This window comes from Branchiostoma lanceolatum, chromosome 4 (assembly GCF_035083965.1).
Source record: "Branchiostoma lanceolatum isolate klBraLanc5 chromosome 4, klBraLanc5.hap2, whole genome shotgun sequence".
In the NCBI taxonomy this organism is placed as follows: Eukaryota; Metazoa; Chordata; class Leptocardii; order Amphioxiformes; family Branchiostomatidae; genus Branchiostoma; species Branchiostoma lanceolatum.
In genome coordinates, this window is record NC_089725.1 from 18051729 (window position 1) to 18070586 (window position 18858).

The 18858-nt window shown below is 42.1% G+C and overlaps 1 protein-coding gene across 2 annotated transcripts; it reads left to right on the top strand.

The window, feature by feature from the left end:
• The first annotated feature begins 894 nt into the window (after nt 1-894).
• LOC136433054 (HHIP-like protein 1) lies at nt 895-18519 on the top strand. 2 transcript variants are annotated; one of them, XM_066424835.1, is made up of 11 exons: nt 895-1676; nt 7702-7848; nt 8149-8894; nt 9519-9847; nt 12779-12908; nt 13456-13598; nt 13933-14014; nt 14203-14285; nt 14786-14845; nt 15427-15610; nt 15896-15999. In XM_066424835.1, exons 1-10 carry the CDS (start codon nt 1497-1499, stop codon nt 15567-15569), a joined length of 2043 nt encoding a protein of 680 aa, XP_066280932.1. In that variant the 5' UTR covers nt 895-1496; the 3' UTR covers nt 15570-15610; nt 15896-15999. The 2 variants fall into 2 exon arrangements, with proteins under 2 accessions (XP_066280932.1, XP_066280931.1); XM_066424834.1 differs by lacking the exon at nt 14786-14845 and having other exon boundaries at nt 909-1676; nt 15542-15610; nt 15896-18519.
• The last annotated feature ends 339 nt before the right edge of the window (nt 18520-18858 follow it).

The following is an 18858-nucleotide window of genomic DNA, read 5'->3' on the forward strand; positions in this document are numbered from 1 at the left end:
AGAAACCTCTACCGCTTATTTGAAGCCAGCGACCATTATCGCATTGATTCAAAACACTCAAATGTATCTAAATACATTGTATGTGTAAGATTCCAGTTTCGTTTTTAGTCAGTAGTCCTTGTTTCAGTATCAATAGTACACATTCAAGCATCAATGTACCATTCATGCGATGACTAGTACTGAATGGTGCCAAATGTATTTTCATTTACAGCAGCGGCACCTTGCGGCAGCATCTAATATGACGCAGTCGGACTGCTGAGAAAGTGACCCTTGTTTGGGAAAGTTTGATAGCCTGGCCCACGCCGGAAAGCAACAATGAGTCATGACAAAAAGCGTCCAGGCCCAGACTGTGCAAAATGAGGCGACTACCAGCAAACAATTGGAGTATATCCATGACGTTCTATTCCAAGAAATGTTTTCTATCAAAAATGTAGTTCACATTGTACTTGTAGGGCCCGTGGGTCGCCTATCTCTCCGTAGCCGACTCCCTTGCATTGGCATACTATTCACTCTATTTGGCCAATTTCTACTATTTTCCCCAGCGATCCCCGGAGCCTGGTAAATGGTAGAGGCTAGTGCCCAAATTCCCTTGGCAAATTATTTTCGGTGTGCGGGAAAAGTTCTATGATATTAAAAAGGCAAGGAGGTTGTGTAGGTTAATACACAACTCTGCGTAACGTTACCCCTCCTTCCATTTCGTCCCAACCCCCATGTTCACCTGTGTGCTATCTAAGTTACATAATCCTTACCGACATAACATGCCTGTGCACTTGAAAGATAAGACGAAGATCATATTCGATTTTGTGTCAATGGGAAATGATCGAAGCTCGGTTCTCGTTTTTCGCGGGTACTCTCCATGTGGCACAGTACGTAATGACTCCCTGGTCGCTCATTGGCTTATATAAAGGTTCAAAGGTCAACAGTCTGTCGTACTTGCTTATCTCCAGTCCAGCATACCCGTGCGCACGGGCGGTGGTGACAAGACTTGGAAACCTTCAAGAGCTTTGATAAACCGTATCGGTTACGAAAGGTGCCGTATTGTGTAACGCCCTTGGAAGTTAATAGATACCGTCGCGTCACGGGCAAGGCGGTACCAGGTCACCGAGCCGAGTTTGTTTGAGCTGGGCCTCTCGGCGTTCGAGTGCGGCATAATTTCCCTGCGAGTAGTGCTTTATCTCAGCGACTGGTGCCTGGTCCCTGACAAGTTTGGATCGGATCTCACCAAGGGAGTTTGATCCTAGCAAGCTTCATCTGATTACTGTCGATCGGACTGAGTCATGGATGTTATTAAATGTTAACGCGTGAGTGGATCCACGGCAGTCCTGACTTGTCGGACTGGTCCCAGATGCCATGAAGCAACTGCCGTGCCCGTTGTGTATGTGGCACCAGTCTGTCTCAACCAAGCTGTAGGTCTCAAGACTCGGGTGAACCTCACCTTACCCGGACTACAGAAGGAAACTTATGCAACACAAGGAATACAAATCACAGGCTAGATCATGACCCTGTCGCAGATCCTGCCGCGCTTCCCCGCTGGGGTGCTGGCGGTTGTTTGTACCCTGCTGGTGACCGTGCTAGCACACCCGCAGTGCTTGGACTTCATGCCGCCCTTCGAGTCCGCGGAGCCGCTGACGTTCTGCCGGGAGTACGGCGACTTTGGGTGCTGCACCCGCAGACAGGTATGTACCACGTACAGGTCTCTGGTATGTAATGGCGGGATGTACCTGGGTGTGTTCCCATGCGTGACATTCGTATCTTCGAAACTGAGGACAGCTAGGCATGAGCTTGGCCTTTAGGATCTGTTCTTTATCATATATCTAGTTTTAATTAGTACTCTTCTGCTTCTATTTGAGCATTTTGTTTTGTTTTTAACCGGAGAACCAATAAATCTAATTCATGTCACTGGCCTTATGTTGCAAGTAGTGAACTTGACAAAAAGAATAGTATAATCATAAGAAAAGGTGGTGTGTAACATACTAACGTTAGTAGTTAAATATGACAGTTTGATATTTAAAATCAACTCAATAGAAAATTCACTTCCTGTCGAAATGATGATTTTATGCAGCTCCAAGCTGCCAGGTTCTGCACGAACAACTATGACAGGGGTGCTAGTGTCACTAAAATGAAAACAGATCTACAGTGGAAGTCACTTGAAGACAGAAGAAAAATATCCAGGCCTTGCATGATGTACAAAATGACTAATAAACTTGTGGATGTACCGACTGATAATTATCTAATACCAGCCCAGAAAAGGACAAGAAATAGTCATGCCTTTAAGTACCAGAGTTATAAACCAAGGATTGATGTGTTCAAAAATTCGTATTTCCCCAGAACCATAGTAGAATGGAACTATGAAAATCCTTAAACACCGCCACTCTAATTTATCATTCGTCAAAACGCAAAACTTAAGAAATATTTATAAAGTTGAAATCACATTCAAAATATTTCAAAAGTATCAAATCTCTTACACAAATAATAGCAATAACTTGAAAATAGTTCTAAATTATGACAATAACAACCCTCGCGGTGACTTGGAATGGACTTGATCGAGCAGTGTCCTGCAGTGAAGTCTAAAGATGTACAAAGGCAGACAGAAGGGGCGGATTAGCACCTACATTTATGGGGGCAATCACCATTCTACCATTGTTAACCATTTTCTACCATTTTCTGTTAATATTTCTAAAAGTTGAATAATCACATAGATGTTTAGAAATTATTACAAACAAGAGTTCTACGACCTCATATCATACCTTCGTCAAATGATTTTGACCTTTATGACTGACGTATTAGGAGTGTTTTTCATCAATCATCAATCATACCAGTTGACCCTCTTCACCCAAATAACATAAGTTGTCCAAACCTCCTTGTTATGACTATGAGCTTAACAAAGAAGGTTATACTAACATTTATCATCAATTATGCAAATAAGCTCCCTCCTTATTAGCATAATTTGATTCCATGGTGTTCACATTCACACAACTTCCTAATGCCACAAGTATGAAATTGCCGTCATTTACTAGTATGGAATTATAGTAGTTTCTCATTGATTATGCTAATTAGGCCAACATTTGCATATTTCCTATCTATCAACATTCCTCTCTTCCTTAGTTACAAATGTCACATATTTGAATAGTCATATCATGGAACACAGCAGATTTTTAAAATTGCCTCATTAATCATGTGAGTTAGAATTTGATTTGCATAATTATCATCCAATCATACAAAGCATCACGTAAGCTATCTACATACCAAAAATCATGACCATCCATCAAGACCATCTCGAGTTATAGTTTTTCTCATTAATTATGTCAATGAGGTTCTCATTTGCAAAGCTGATATCTATTAATATTTCTCTCTTCCTCAGTTACATATGTCACATGTTTGAGAGTCCTATCTTTTGATGGATGTATAAACTTTCCTCATTAATCATGCAAATTAGATACTGATTTGCATAATAAGTATCTAATCATGTACATCAGCACTCAAGCTATGTACTTACAAAAATGTATGACCATCCACCAAGCCCTTCTTGAGTAATTCCCTTTCAAAGTCTGAAGCAAAACCTGCCCCTGCTATAGCCAACCCATACGTCTGCTTGGAGACTACCTTACCAATGCCAACAGCTGGCTGACAGCCAATTTGTGTAACTGACGTTTCCTGCCTCCAATATGACCCCTCAGGACCCTTGCCCCTATCCATGACGCCTTAAATTGGAATAACACAGCCAACACTACACATACTTCAGCATACAATGTAACACATTTTTACACTTTTCTCGTTAATTATGCAAAACACTTCGCCCAAAATCTAATCATCTTGAGATGTCCCACATACACACTGACACACCAACTACGACAACAAACCATCCAGGCGTTCTCGACTTATTCTGTTCACTAACAGACACACAGACAAGCACCATCGAATAACCTTGTCGACGAAACCATTTCGTCGACGAAGGTAATAAAGAGGTTTTTCTGCAGTTACTTTCAAAATATTTGTAAATTATCTAATTAAATTCAAATAAATTCATATTTTTGTATTTGATCTTTTAGAAAAATTTAGAACTATTGTCAGTCAGATATTCTTTTATTAGAAATTTTTCAAAATGATAACAAATATTATCATAAAACCCTCACGGTGACTCGGAATGGACTCTAGAATGCCGTTACCATTATTTAGAAACTGTTAGAAATATCATATTCCATATGATGAATATTTCTAAAGTTTTAGAAAACCGGAGAAATATTTATAAAGTTGAAAACATTCAAAATATTTCTAAAGTAGTGAGAGCACGGCGGGGTGTCACCGCTCCTTTCAACGTCTATTTTTGGGTGCTATTAACTAATTAACAGCAGATTGTGAGTTTCTTCTTTCGAAAAAATGATTCAGACTTCGAAATAAAGGCAGTGTGCTGTAGCCAATCTTTAGAAAGTATCAGAAATGTTGTTCCCAGTGACATGAATATTTTGAATATTCAACGAAAATGTGGGAACATTTCGAAAGTGTTAACACATTTAGAAATGTAAGAAACCATGACATTTATATTACAAATAGTAACAAAGGTTTCAAATTAGTTCTAAACAATGGCAAAATACATCCGTGCGGTGTCTTGGAATGGACTCTACTCTCGTATTTCTTTTTTTTAGAAACATTTATGAACATTTCTAAAGATTTGTAATTATATAACAATAATTCGAATATATTACAAATATCATTAAAAAATCCGTGTGGTGACTTGGAATGGACTCTATGAAATCTCTCACACAAATAATTACAATATATTGAAAACATTTGTAAATTAGGACAATAACAACCCTCTTGGTGACTTGGAATGGGTGGTGATATTATTTGGGTTAATTCCCCAGCTTGCTGGTACTAGATTGGCTCCAACAACCATCATGATATAACTGTTTCCCCCCAACTTGCCAGGTCTTGTGTTACAGTCAAGACACGTCTACTGTGAAAGTAAACTTGGTCAGGTCAAGTGTTGAAGACCGGTTGTTGTGGTGGATAACTTCCGAACTGTGGTTGTGTTACAAGATAATCAGTGGTCTAGTGGCAAGCAATCCCTCTTCTGTATCACAGGTTTGGGGTTTAAACCCCAGGGTACATGTACCTGTCGGAAGCCTGACCCACAATACAGGAAAGTGGTATCAGCCTGGAAGGGGACTTGGTAAGCCGTCTGTCCCACAAACCAGTCTGAGTCCTTCCTTGTTGAGTTCTAGCTTACTTCTGAGTCATCTGATTAAAAATCTGTTCCCCCAGGTTCAGAACCCAGCATCTTGAGAGCACATTTTAGTAACCATTGTACAAAAGAAGGGCCAAGCACTGTCAAAATCTGTCACTGGAGTGCAAGCTCTACTTGTAAAATGTCAAGTTCAGGAGCTGCATGTTGTGACTGCCATGTGGGAAGGATGTGATTCAGACTACTTGAACTTCATCCCTGTTAACTGACCCTTGGCATTAATTCTGTCTGTAACTGGTGTAAGATTATCAATGAGGTCCTTTTTTGAATTAGTTTAGTTGGAGTTAGTCAATAACCTTGTTGTTAACTCTACTGCCAATCTGAAGCAAAATGTATTCACAGTAATAGAGACATTTTGCAGAGGATGTAGAAAAATGTTTTAAGAGTCAACTTAAGCCTGTGTAGAAATGTACAAAGGTGTCCCCCCAACAAAGGTGATGGCTAGACGTACAACTGCTCTAGACAGCTTTACCGGTAGTCTATGTGATGATCAGGAAAAGGAAAGGACAGAAAAGGTCTCCATCCAGTCTACCATATCATACTGAGTAAAGGGCACAAGACTAAGACCCCGTTCACACTCATTTTTTTCAATCGCGATTGAAGTATAATCGCGATTGTTCGATCCGATCGCGATTGAACGCACAGAAACTTTTGCGTTCACACTGCTTTTCGCCAAGTGGATTAAAGTACGCCGTGATCCAATCGCGATTGAAGCACAATTGATTATTTATGCCCGTTCAAACCAAGTTCAAACCCGTGCTCCGCCATGCCATCGGCGATCATCTGGTAAATGTCCCTCTTTCGGTGACATTTCCCCAGTTTAGTCTGCACCTCCTCTCTCCCCCAGATTGCCATGAGGACCCTGGTCTCCTCATCGCGCCACCTGCCACCAGCTGAAGTTGCTGACGGAGTTTCATCCTTCTTCTTGGGCATTGTTGACGATGAAAGATTGTTGTTGTTGTTGTAAGGGAGCGATCTGACGTGTGTGGCTTTGTTTTCCCGCGCGATGCGAACTATGACCCCACGTACCCGAATGTATGACCTCCCACCCCCGGAACCAGCAGAAATCCCCGCCGATCGCGATGGAGTGAATCGTAGTTGTGTTCACACTCAAAATTTGATAGGATTGGATTGGAAACGATTGCGATTAATCCTCTCAAACTACCTCCGGAGGTAGTTACAATCCAATCGCGATTGGATCGTTTTGGATCGTTCCAATCGCAATTGGGAGCGTTCACACTGAAAAAATCAATCGCGATCGGATCGATTCAATCGCGATTATGCTTCAATTGCGATTGAAAAAGATGAGTGTGAACGGGGTCTAAGATGTCCCAAAGAATAAGGCCATATTGGTACAAATCCCCAGTTCTTTTTGATAAATGTGGTGTGATCTTTAACCTGTAGGCTTTAATGTTCCCCAATCCAAAATACCAATGGCATACTGTCTCCTCCAAAGTACTGACCACCCCATGTGCGAAAAGTTTAACCACTATCCAACCTCACCACAGATCTTATTGAGATGCTCTAGTTAATCAGATAATAGACAGTGAATGCAATAAGAAAACAGATGCTCAGTACATCACATGCACGATTTATGTACCAGGATAATAATAGTATGGACCTGTCTTTAGGAATAGAATCATTCCAGCTGACTCAGCCGAGTGACACCAGGCTAGGATTGGAACTGTTGGCTGTTTGGCCTAGAAATTTAGAAAAGCTGACCACTTGACCATGTATGTTGGCTTTTAATACCATGTACCAACCTACTACTATATTATATATGGTAGTCGTATATATGGATCTCTCTATCATGTTTCAGTAAACGTTGAAATCCCTGTCATGCTTGCTGGCAGAGGAGATGCCTTACGTGATTAGAACAGTTTGTAAGATGTAGCAGTGTTATGTGTATCTTGGCTTGTGGCCCAAACTTCTGTTAGTGTTAGGGAAACTAGGCTTAGGTGACAGGATGTGTAATGATGTCATGTGTCTGTTATCCCCACCTGTGCTCATGTAAACCTTGAACCGCCTGAAGACAGTTTCTCTCACTGTGACGCATCAGGGTCCTTCCTTTGGAACCATGTGTGTCTAAGCAGTGGCTTTAGATGTCATGGCTTAGCCAGTAGGAGTTGTAGTCCTTGGAGTAGAACTACGTGAAAGGGGCATCTTTCTTGAATAGAGACGTTGAACAACATAAATAGGTGGAGAAATGGGTTTTGTTTAAATAAACTTTCCAAGTTTACCTTGGCTACACTTGCAAGTCTTCCTCCCCCGTGCTCAGTGCATAAAACACAACTCTTTGTTCCACAATTCCTCCTTGAGATCACTTTGAACTTGTGATTTTTGTTATTATTGTATGAGGAGAGGGCTTTGATAAGCACTTCCTGGAAGTCCCTTCTATTTGTCCCATCCTTGCAGAATAGATGAAAGAGAAATGTAATAATCTTCCCCCGCCTCTTTAGGATTACGAGCTGCAGCAACAGTTTGATGACATCTTGAGGCGAGTACCATACCACCTGCAGACAGCCTGTCATCATCACATCATGAACATCCTCTGTCAGGAGTGCTCACCTTACGCCTCCCACTTGTACGACCTGGAAACCACTCAGGTATAGTACAGATGCTTCTCCTCATTCTTTTTTCTGTCACCTGTCACCCACAGAGTATAGACAAGCACACATCTTATCCAGGGTCAGCAGCCAGGACAGCAATCGTACACCAGCACTAAGCCAGGTAGTGATAGACTGATCCATGGCTGTCTTTCCCTAGAAGTCTAAAATATGTTTGTAATTTTTGTTGTCACATGTTGGCAAGAATCATCAAACAGCTTCAGGACCGACAGCATCAGTAGTGTACACAAGTATAATACAGTGTAAGATATTTTCCAAATCTTTTATTTTTCATTGCAGGTAAAGAAGCCACTTCCAGGGATGTGTCCCCAGTACTGTCCCACAGTGTTCAACAGCTGCAAAGAAGTCATCCCTTTTATTACGGGTGATCCGACTGTACAACATGCCATATCACTGTCAAATTACACCCAGTTCTGCGAAGTGGCCTCCATCTCAGACATGGACTACTGCTACCCCAACCTCCTCGCCAATGAGAAACTGTCAGGGGACATTCAGGAGGCAGTAGAGGGCACCGGTGGGGAGGGGTGCTTGTGTTTCCAAGAGATCGCAAATGGCTTGAAGAACCCCACGGTCCTTGTACATGCCGGCGACGGTACTCATCGCCTTTTCATCGGCGAGCAGCTAGGAAAGGTGTATGTGTATCTTCCTGATGGCAGCAGGGTGGACACGCCATTTTTAGACCTGACTGAAACTGTTCTTACGTCTAGTAGACGTGGCGACGAGCGGGGTTTTCTCGGGATGGCGTTTCATCCGGGCTTCAAGGAGAACAAGAGACTCTTCGTTTACTACTCAGTTGGGACGAAGCAGAAGCAGAAGATTCGCATCAGTGAGTTCAAAGTAGCGTCTCATGATGACAACCAAGTGGACCAGGACTCAGAAAAGGTTATTCTTGAGGTGGATGAGCCAGCAGCCAATCATAATGGAGGCCAGTTGCTCTTTGGGGTGGACGGATTTATGTACGCTTTTATTGGAGACGGAGGGAAAGGAGGTGACCCCTTCGGTGAAAAAGGAAATGCACTGAATATGTAAGATACCCAATTATAGCTACATATAACTTCTGTTAATAATTTAGCCCTAGTCGGAAAGCAACCAGGAAATTGATATGGGAAATGGGTGAAGGGGCTATGAAAGAAAGTATTATCAGATGAAAATTTTACTGCCTTGCTCCTGAAATTTTACAATGGATTTTATTTTACGGGATGCATGGAAGTTGAATGTTGTGGTTAAGCCACAAATATAGGCATTGACATAAGCCACAGACACATGTACAATGATATAGTGGCAGCTGTCCCTCTTGATAGTTCCAAAAACCTTCCATTCCAACCTTGACTACTGCATATGAAGGTTACCATTCCTTCGGGTTGATAAGAATTTATAACTGAGGCCCGCAAACATGGACTCTGAGGTCCTTGGCTAGTAAGGACTACTTACATCATCATCTCTGTACGTCCCTGAATAGTGGTCATGTTTAAAAGCTGTGAAACTCTAACACTCTTGTTGCACTCTAAAGATTTGTCCATATTCTACGGCCCCCAGACACTGCATTACCGTACTTGAAGTTTTCAATTGCTTTATGTCCTCTTGGCCTCTGTCAATCAATCTCTGTACTTATAGAACTCACACAAATTGCTTTGTTATCCATTTCTCAGGACAACTCTACTCGGAAAAATCATTCGCATTGATGTCAACCATCCAGACGACAGTGTGCCTTACGGCGTGCCATGGGATAATCCGTTTGTTGGGCAGCGCAACATCAAACCGGAAATCTACGCTTACGGCACCCGCAACATGTGGAGGTGTTCTGTAGACAGGGGCGACCCCGTAACTGGGGAGGACCGAGGGCGCATTATCTGCGGAGATGTCGGGCAGGGGAAATGGGAAGAGATCGACATTATTGAGAAGGGAGGGAACTACGGATGGCGTGCGTTCGAGGGCTTTGAATGCTTTGACGAGAAGCTCTGCGAAACAGAAGAGTTGGGTAGGTATGCTACTCCTGATAGATGAAATTGTTCACATGTGCCTCTACCTTTGGTTACCATAGCTGCTGCTGTAGATTAGTGGTAGGAAGTGCCTGCAGTGACAGTTTAGGTAAGACTTGAATATTGTTTCCACATGTACAGTTTGGGCCCTAGCCTGAGTGTCATCCTGTTTAGTTACAGGCTCTGCCTGCACAGAACTTCTGTGAAGGCAGAGCCTGTAACTGAACAGGATGACACTCAGGAGGGCCTGCATGGGGGGTGCTGACAACACATTACGCTAAATTCAGGTGGCCTCTCTATGCTCTACACTAAATTCTGAAGCTTTCCAGTGCATAATGCAGGACGCAAAAACCTAGCGGCTGAACTAAGGCGTCAAAGTTGGTAATGTATGAGGTTTGAAGGGGACAATAACATAGTCTTGAACATACAAAGGAACAATGATAACGGCCAGCTCCCTATATAACTGATGCTGGATCATTACGGGCACGGTCGTTCAAGCATTAAGAAGAAGAAGACGAATATTACAGGCCGGCCTCCATTCTCAGTCAAAGGCTCTCCGGCCCACTAGCAAAAGTGTCGAACTTCTAAAAACAACTGTATCATCAAACACACAGATGAGAATTGAGTTCATATTTTTGCTGACCTTTGCCATTCATTTGGTTTCAAGAGGGTCAGACACAGGTTGACACGGTTTACAATAGATATTACGGAGTGATCACTCGGAAGACAGTGATTTCGCAAAGCTGAACCTGCACATGTCTGCTCTACCCATGCTCGTAGCCAGGATTTTGGTCGGACGATTCATAAGGGGTCGGGGGCATGCTCCCCGAAATTAAAAAAAATTTAACCATCTGAAATGGCAGTTCCTATATTTTGAGGATTTCAAAGTAAGAATGGAAGGCTGTTGATAACAGCGCTCGTTTGTGACTTAGAGTAAGTTTGGAAAAGTTTGACAACGCTTAACGCACAATTCATCAACTATGTTTTACGCTAAATTCCGGATACCTACTACGCATTACGTAGAATTAAAATGACCAATAACGCTCTTCGCAAAATACACCGATTATGCTCTACGTTGAATTGGAGGGGTCGGCAACGCTCTACGTAAAATTAAAACGACTGATTATGCTCTATGTAAAAGGGCATGCAGGCCCCCAGGCTATCGCGGCCTTTCATTGTGAAGGTCTGCTGACCTTTGGATCCTTATGAACTTTTTTTGCCTTGTCATGCTTGCATCACATGTTTTACCATATCAGGAGGCTGGCAAACACGAATCTTACGTGAGTCATGGCTCTGTAAATGTCATGCAGCTAAAAATATTGATTCAAAAGAGCTTTTAGTTTAAAGCCTCTCCTAAACATTTTTACATGTAATGTGAAGTTACACATTATACAACTGTCTTGCAGCCTGAAGGCATGTAGGCTTTTAAGGTCTCTGGACATTTTTATGTAATGTTGTTACCTAACACATTACATAACTGTCGTGCAGCTTGAAGGCATGTAGGCTCTTTAAGCTTCCTTTAAAGATTTTTTATGTAACCTTAACGTAAACATAACACAACTCACCCTTTTTTTTTTTTCAAAGTAAATTTTATGGAATCTAATGTGTACCATATGGCTCTAACTGGAACAGCAACACAAACAAGGAGTCGGTAGAACCAGGATACTGTCCTGGTTAGTTTATGGTATTAGAGTGGACGTAAACTAACCAGGATGGCACAGAGGCTAATTGGTCTCCATGGTACCAAGTGCTTCACTGTCATCATGTAGCTGTTAGAAGTATCTTCTTTGCCAAGTGTGTGCAGTGGAGTTATGTGGTAAACAGGGTAACTTGACAACTTTCAGACTTGTTTTTGCTCGCAACTTGCCAAATTTTGCATTATGACAGCCCAAAGTGTGTATCAACAAACCTATATGACCCTAATGAGTGCTTTGTTGACTAGAAAGGTTTGAATATCTGCAACTGTACTTAAGATAAGAAAAAAAGTGCACTCTGTCTTTAATAGGGAAAACAGAGAAGGCAAGTTGGGCAGTACGGGGGGTATTATTTAAGTTTTCTAATACAACCATACAATCTTGAATGCCAGACAAACGCCATACAATTATAGAAAGAAATTTAACCCTAGTTTTAAGAGATGTTTTGGGGAATCCAAGGTTCACTGTACTCTGATGACAGAAGAGGTACATATGCTCAAGAACTGTACATATCAAGGCAAAATATGTTCTAAGGATAGGAATGACATGCAATCTTTATAAAGAGAAATTGAAAAAATTTGAATTTTTTTGTCTTGGTCTAGAATCTTCATCTTGGACAGGCCTGTATCTCATCATGTGTGTGTATCATGCCATAGTATTCTAAGAGACAAAAAGCTTGATTGCCAGCGAGGCTGGTATGTCAACACTTTCCTGGTTTGTGTTACAGTTGAGGATTCAGGATTTTCTCAGAGGAACTACGCCAGCTATGTAACCAAACAATGAATGTTTGTCCTTGTTTTAAGTGCTACATATACTTGCTCAATAACAACTAAGCCGTGACATTGCCCTTGGGTGATGAGTTCAATACACAGAGACTAATGAAACTGTCTGATGTTTACACCCCTCTGATACTTAGTTTATGTAAGGAGGTGGAGAATGCTGACTGGAATGATCCACTCTGCCACATCCTTTCACTACATTATGACTCCACCTAAAACTAAATGTTTGATATGTTTACTGTAATATTCATGAGTCAGTTGGTGATTCATTTTGCCTGTAAATCAATAGTTAATTGCTTCGCTGGATGTGGAATTTCTCATACTTTTCAGGAAAAAGGAATTCTTACAAGTTTGATATCAAGTTAAAGCACACAATATGAAGCCACTTCTGCACCTGTTTCAACTTATTGTTTGTAACCTCCAATTTTTTTCTCTTGAAATTTTCTGTTTTTCTCAGCCAACCACATCCCCCCCATACACGTGTACAGCCATGATGTAGGAAAGTCTGTGACTGGAGGGTATGTGTACAGGGGCTGCCTGTATCCTAACCTGAATGGACAGTACATCTATGGAGACTTCTGGAATGGGTAAGTCATTGTGATTTATCACATAAGAATCATAGTCCACATAGGAAATGTTGTGACTGACATCTTGGCACACACCAAAGTTGAAAAGCTTATGGAAAAATTATGTGAAAACAAGTATTTAAAGAGATATGGACAACCCTACTTATACCTGCTTGTATCAGCACCTCCAGCCCCTTTCCCTCCAAAATTAATCACATATATGTGTGCATGCAGTATTAATGGCAATCTATTATCTATCATTCTTTTGTTTTATTATATGAACTAGATGGCCACTGAACAGCTGACTGATATCAAAAAGTGCTATTGAAAACAGTGTACAGTGTTTCATGTTACATCTCTCTGATGTAGACGGTTACCAGGATAAATTGCATGCAGTATCCTAGAAACAAATGTGAATGCGTGAAAAGAAGTTGGGAAAAACAAGTTTCTTGGCACTTCTTCCTGAACAATATCTGTCAACATGTTTTTGTATAGAGTGCACGTTTTCCACCTGCAGTGTACATTCCAGGATTCAATTCAATCTGTTTAACTAAGTTGTTTTTCTCAGGAAATTGTTCTCGCTGACAGAAGACAAAGAGCAAGGAGTGTGGAACAACAGGCAGATCTGTGCCGGCAGCACTGACATCTGTAACAATGAACTCCAGGGCTCATATGTGCCAGACATCCTGTCTTTTGGAGAGGATGAGGCAGGTTAGCATGGAAAAATAAGTCTTGGAAATATTTGTGTCCTTGAAAACTGGCCTGCTGCAAAAGCAAGAACTCTGCTTTAGGTAGATGTTACTTACATGCAGACATAAACATGCATGTGCAAATGTGATGTGGTCAACTTATTACTAATTCCACTTTTCATGTCAACCCTTATTGGGTGTTATCTGCAAAGTGTATGATCACTAAATTGAAATGTTGGAAAGGCATAAGATGAAGCACCAGAGCGTGTGCCTTTCCCCATAACTACAGTACATTTGGAAGAGATACTGTTTAGGCATCTACAGATTTACTCAACGTTGTTACCTTTTCTTCCCAGGTGAACTGTACATGTTGTCCACTGACTATGCCAGCTCCAGTCATTCTGGTGGGATAGTGTACAGGATTGTGGACCCTGCTAGGTAAAATCCACTGTCCTTATCATATTTAAGGGCCCTTTATCTAGTTGTTTAATTCCCTTTATTGTGTGATATTGCTTTCTGCAGTTGATATTATGTCAACAGTTGTAAGATCGTATACATGTATGTACACTATGAAAAGGCTTGACAAGACCTATGTGTAAAGATTTGTGTTTTGTGATCTGCTCTAGGCGAGGAGACCCAGAGCAGTGCAGAAGAACGATTTCTTCTGTCAACGTTGTTGGGTCCACAACACCTTTTGTCCACTCCTCTGGTAAGTAATGTGTGTCTTAGTAAGCAAGCAAGGTGCGAGGTAGTCTATTTTATGGTTGACATTGTTTTGACCCCTGAACAGCTAGGTTCACAAATTTTATCTTAATCTTAAGTCTCAACGTTACACTCTGTTTCTCTGGAGTCTTATATTGTAGCAACTTCATCATATGTACATTGGGAAGCAGTCAAAGCAGTCAAAGATGTGAACAGGTCCCTAGTTGACCGATGAGGCATTGACTGATAAACATGCTTATGAATATGAGACAGCAAGATAGGCCTATGAGACAAAGCTTTCCTCAATTCTGCTGAATCTGTTTTATCCTGTTTTATCATGCCTTTCGTATGCATGGATGTTATGCCGTTTTCTCTTCACTCCATCTGATTTTTGATACACTATATTACTACTTTTGAGATTGATTTTTGTTTTATGAGTTTACCGAGTGTTTGTCTGTCTCTGTGTCCTCCTGTCTGTTAAACCTGAGTCTTCTGTGTTGCTTACAGAGTCACCAACTGTGACTCCTTTCTCCACCATGGCCTCCGAGCCAAGCAGTAAACACCAGGGTTGTACTTCCTTCTCCTTCTTCCTTAAACTAACCCTCCTTGCATGTGAAGTGCTAAACTTTCATTCCCCATTTCCAAAGTGGACCTTTCCAAATGCTGAGAGAATGATGGTGTGTTTGGTTCCACTCAGAAGTAGGGATTGAAAAGTTTGCTTGGGAATCATTCTGTTGTGCATGCTTGAACTGCATGCATGGATGGTGTAATGCATGTGTGGTAGATGTCATAACAGTAAGAGGCATGAGGTAGTAGTAGTCTATTTACAACTACATAGTATTTACATGTCAAGAAAGTAGGCCAAATCACACATGTAGGTTACCATGTAGCAAGCCTTTGCATTGACACTATTATGCCAAAGAATGCATTTGAATAATTAGGTTTCAAACTTTCCTTAGGAAACATCAATCCAACTAAAGCAATTTGTTAATTTTTACCCCAAAAAATGTAATGGTAAAGTTAGCTGTAACTGTAACCAACATAACAAGATGTTGTGTTGTTGTAATCTTTTCACTGCCCCATTAACTCACCATAACATCATAATTGCCATTTATTCTGACCCTGGTTTTCTGTGTGTTTCTCCACAGAAATGTCCCACAGCTGCCATCTGTCTCCTTCTCTCGCTGTCCTCTTTGTGGCTGTCCTTTCCGTGTTTGTGACTGCACCAGTGACCCCATGGTCAGGGTTTCTCGTCTCCCGCAGAAAGGGTCACCTGCCGCACCTGTCGTAGGGCCAAGGCAAACTCCAACGCTTACTGCCATGCTGATTATGGTAAGAGTGGTGTCTTTCCCTACTCAATGAGTATTATCAGGAAATATATTAAGTGTTTGGTCTTATTACCTTCAGCATGCTTGTAGATGTTTCAAATATATGTATCTACTTGTAATTCTTAAGGTTTTTCAAGAGGTATTCTTGTTTTCTTAAGTTTCATGCCGGTCTTTAAATGTACGAATGTCTGGACTTGTGTGTCTTGCACTTGACTAATGAGCTAGCAAATAAGCAAGTGCCTCACTTCTTTGTATCATTTCTCTAATTCATCAAACCTCCATGTTTCAGTGATGAGGGGGAGTGTAACAGAACGCAGAACAATAAAAGATGGCTTCCTCACGGAGGTCTATGTGAAGATATCCGTGCACAAGGTGTGGAAGCAGTCCAGCCACTTGCCTAAGATCAGGTCAAGTGTTAGGCTGTGGCTGTCCCAAAGAACTGCACAGTGTGACTGCCCCAAGCTTGAAGTAGGCAGTACTTATTTCTTCATGGGGATATATGACATCTGGTCCAAGCGACTGGAGATCCACACAACGACTGTTGTACGTCTTTGGCATCATAACTGGACCAAGAGGGTCCTCAACTACAAGATGTTGTGCGACTTCCGCTCTCGGCCGGCCATTAAGCCGGAGAAACGACCGAAAAAGCCACAGCCCCTTCGCGAGGCCCCTCCTGCTTCAGTGTTGCAGCAAGCTGCAGAGTTTTACTCCAACGCTGCCGAGATGGCACCAATTCCGCCAGATGCGGAAATGGCATCACAACCCAGTCTTCCTGCACCGCCTCCGTGGAAGCCAGAGCAACCTCTGCCATCAAACCTCAACCCCACAGGTTACTTCCCAAGTCACAGCCCTTCCCACGACCCCTTTGCCTTACGGCCAGACCAGACTGTGGAGCAATGGCAGCACTCTGTCAACCCGCCAGCTGCAAACGTACCCCCTGCTCGACACGTCGCTGAGCCTGCACCGGTATGGCCAAGCTATCCTGCACTGCCACCGAGCCATCAGTCACTGCCCAGTTATCACTACCAACAGCCGGATCCGCTGCAGCAGTTCCCACCACAGCCTCCACCGTACCATCAGCCTGCTGTAGCTGACACACACCCATCACAACTCAATCCTTCGCTTCAGTATCAGCCTTATGGCATTCCTAGTAACCCACAGTCATCAGTGTCTGGACCTTACCATCCACAACCAGCCCAGTACCCACCTTATGATGCACCGAGCCATCAAAACCCACATGCAGCTAATCCGCATGGTCCACAACCACCCTACTATCCACCTTACGCTATCCCTAGTGACCAACAGCTACCCGAGTCTGGTCTCTATTATCCACAGCCAGCCCCGTACGCTGTTCCCAGCCACCAACAGCCATATGTATCCAGTCCATATGATCAACAACCTCAGAACCCACAGCTGTCTAGCCACCAGCAACCACCTGCATATCCATACAACCCACAACCACCTCAGTACTCAGCCTATGCAATCCCTAGGCACCAACAACCAGATACACTCAGTCAGTACAACCAACAACAGCCTCAGTACCCTCCCCACGATGTGCCCAGTCACCAGCAGCCACCAGTGGCTGTGTACCAACCTCAGCCTGCACCCGACTACCAGCCTTATCAACCCAGTGTACACTCACAGTATCCTCAACAGCAACCCCAGGGTAACCCAGAAGCCAACCCTCCCAACCCACCACAGCTCCCTTACCCAGGTCATCCGTACTCACCACCAGACCAGCCCTACCCACCTTACCAGCAACCCTACCCGCCAAGCACCCACGATTCCCACAGGCCGTCCCCCTCTATCAGTGATGAAGACCCCTTCAGGATTGTAGATGGTAAAGTGCCTGACCATATAAAATGGGACCCTTAGCAATCATCTGTTGATGAGCAATCAGCTGAACAATACAATACCCATGGTATATTCTTTGTGAGCATCAGTTGTTTTTTTATCCTTTTGTTATTCCAGAGAAAATGTATGGAAGCATGCCTGATTCAGTTGAATTAATATGTTTTTGCAGGTTTAACTTCATTTTTATTTTGGAGAATCTGTAAGGATTTGACTTAACTACAGAATGTTGAGAGTAACCTATACTACTCCAGTACAAATTTAGTGCTGCATGATTGATACTCTTATGAAATACACTGCGAAATTTGCCATCTTGCTACTATGCCAAAGACTTCAAGCTGCCTTTATTTTTCTATGTTGAAGTTTTTATTCTTCTGTTCTATGGCCTATATTAACTTCAGCAAACAATACTTCAGATACTGTTTCATGTACATTAATATCTTGGTATGCATGTTTGCTTTCTATGTGCTAGCCTACTTAAAGATGTCCTAAAAACAAGTTAGAACAACAAATGTAGAGATTGATCCTTTCTCTTTTCTTTGGACATTTTGTCCCCTAGGGAGGACAGGCTTATCTCAGAGTTAATGATGTCAAGAAGTTCTGATGTAGTGAAAGTGCTCTGTACAACTAATCTGACTGGAAACCTGCCAGAGGCTGTTCTGTTTACCTTGTACAATAAAAAGATATCAAAGATGTTTGTAACTAGACCAAAGAATAACAGTAAAATGTCTCCGATTTGTAGGAATTCTAATCAAACATTGCATTTGAAAGACCTGAGAAGTTATGGTGTGATGTGTGGAGTTACATGATGAAGTGAAGATGTGATACAGTCAAATCTTAACTCTTACCTTTGTAGGTATTTGTGATACAGTTGTGAAGGCTTGAGACTTTGTACTATCTGTACTGAGGAATAGAGACTGTGAGGTATGGGACACTTTTTCTGAGGTCAAGAGACACAGAAGCAAACTGAGAGCACATTACTGGAAGATGTGATAGAAGACTGCCAGTTTGTCACAGGAAGATGTCAGGGAATGGAAATAAAAGAAGTACAGATTTTCCTAATGGTTGTTGTTCTGCCTAATAAGTGTATTCAACTATGGATTATTACTTTCAGTAATGCCGAGTCAGGTAATATGATAAGGCATTGGAAGAAATGTTGTGTTTCTTGTGACCCGAGTGCCCCTTTGGGGGTGGTTGGAGTTGACTGATGGCAAGTGACATAAGATTTTCAATCTGATATCTGAATGATAAAATCGTTGTAGAATCGTTTTCCAACATGTTCTCCTCATTCTTGTTGCATTAGAAGAAGTGACAGAAACAGGCCCACCAAACCTAGGTCTCCTTTATGTTGACACTGCATGATTGTAACTGTCTTTGTTGTATCATTTTGCCTGAAATCTA

Bases quoted from the DNA above. Each gene is read 5' to 3' on its own strand.
- LOC136433054 (XM_066424834.1), top strand. From the start codon at position 1,497: ATGACCCTGTCGCAGATCCTGCCGCGCTTCCCCGCTGGGGTGCTGGCG. The intron at 9,848-12,778 runs GTAGGTATGCTA...TGTTTTTCTCAG, and splicing joins CTGCGAAACAGAAGAGTTGG to CCAACCACATCCCCCCCATA. The intron at 14,015-14,202 runs GTAAAATCCACT...GATCTGCTCTAG, and splicing joins AGGATTGTGGACCCTGCTAG to GCGAGGAGACCCAGAGCAGT.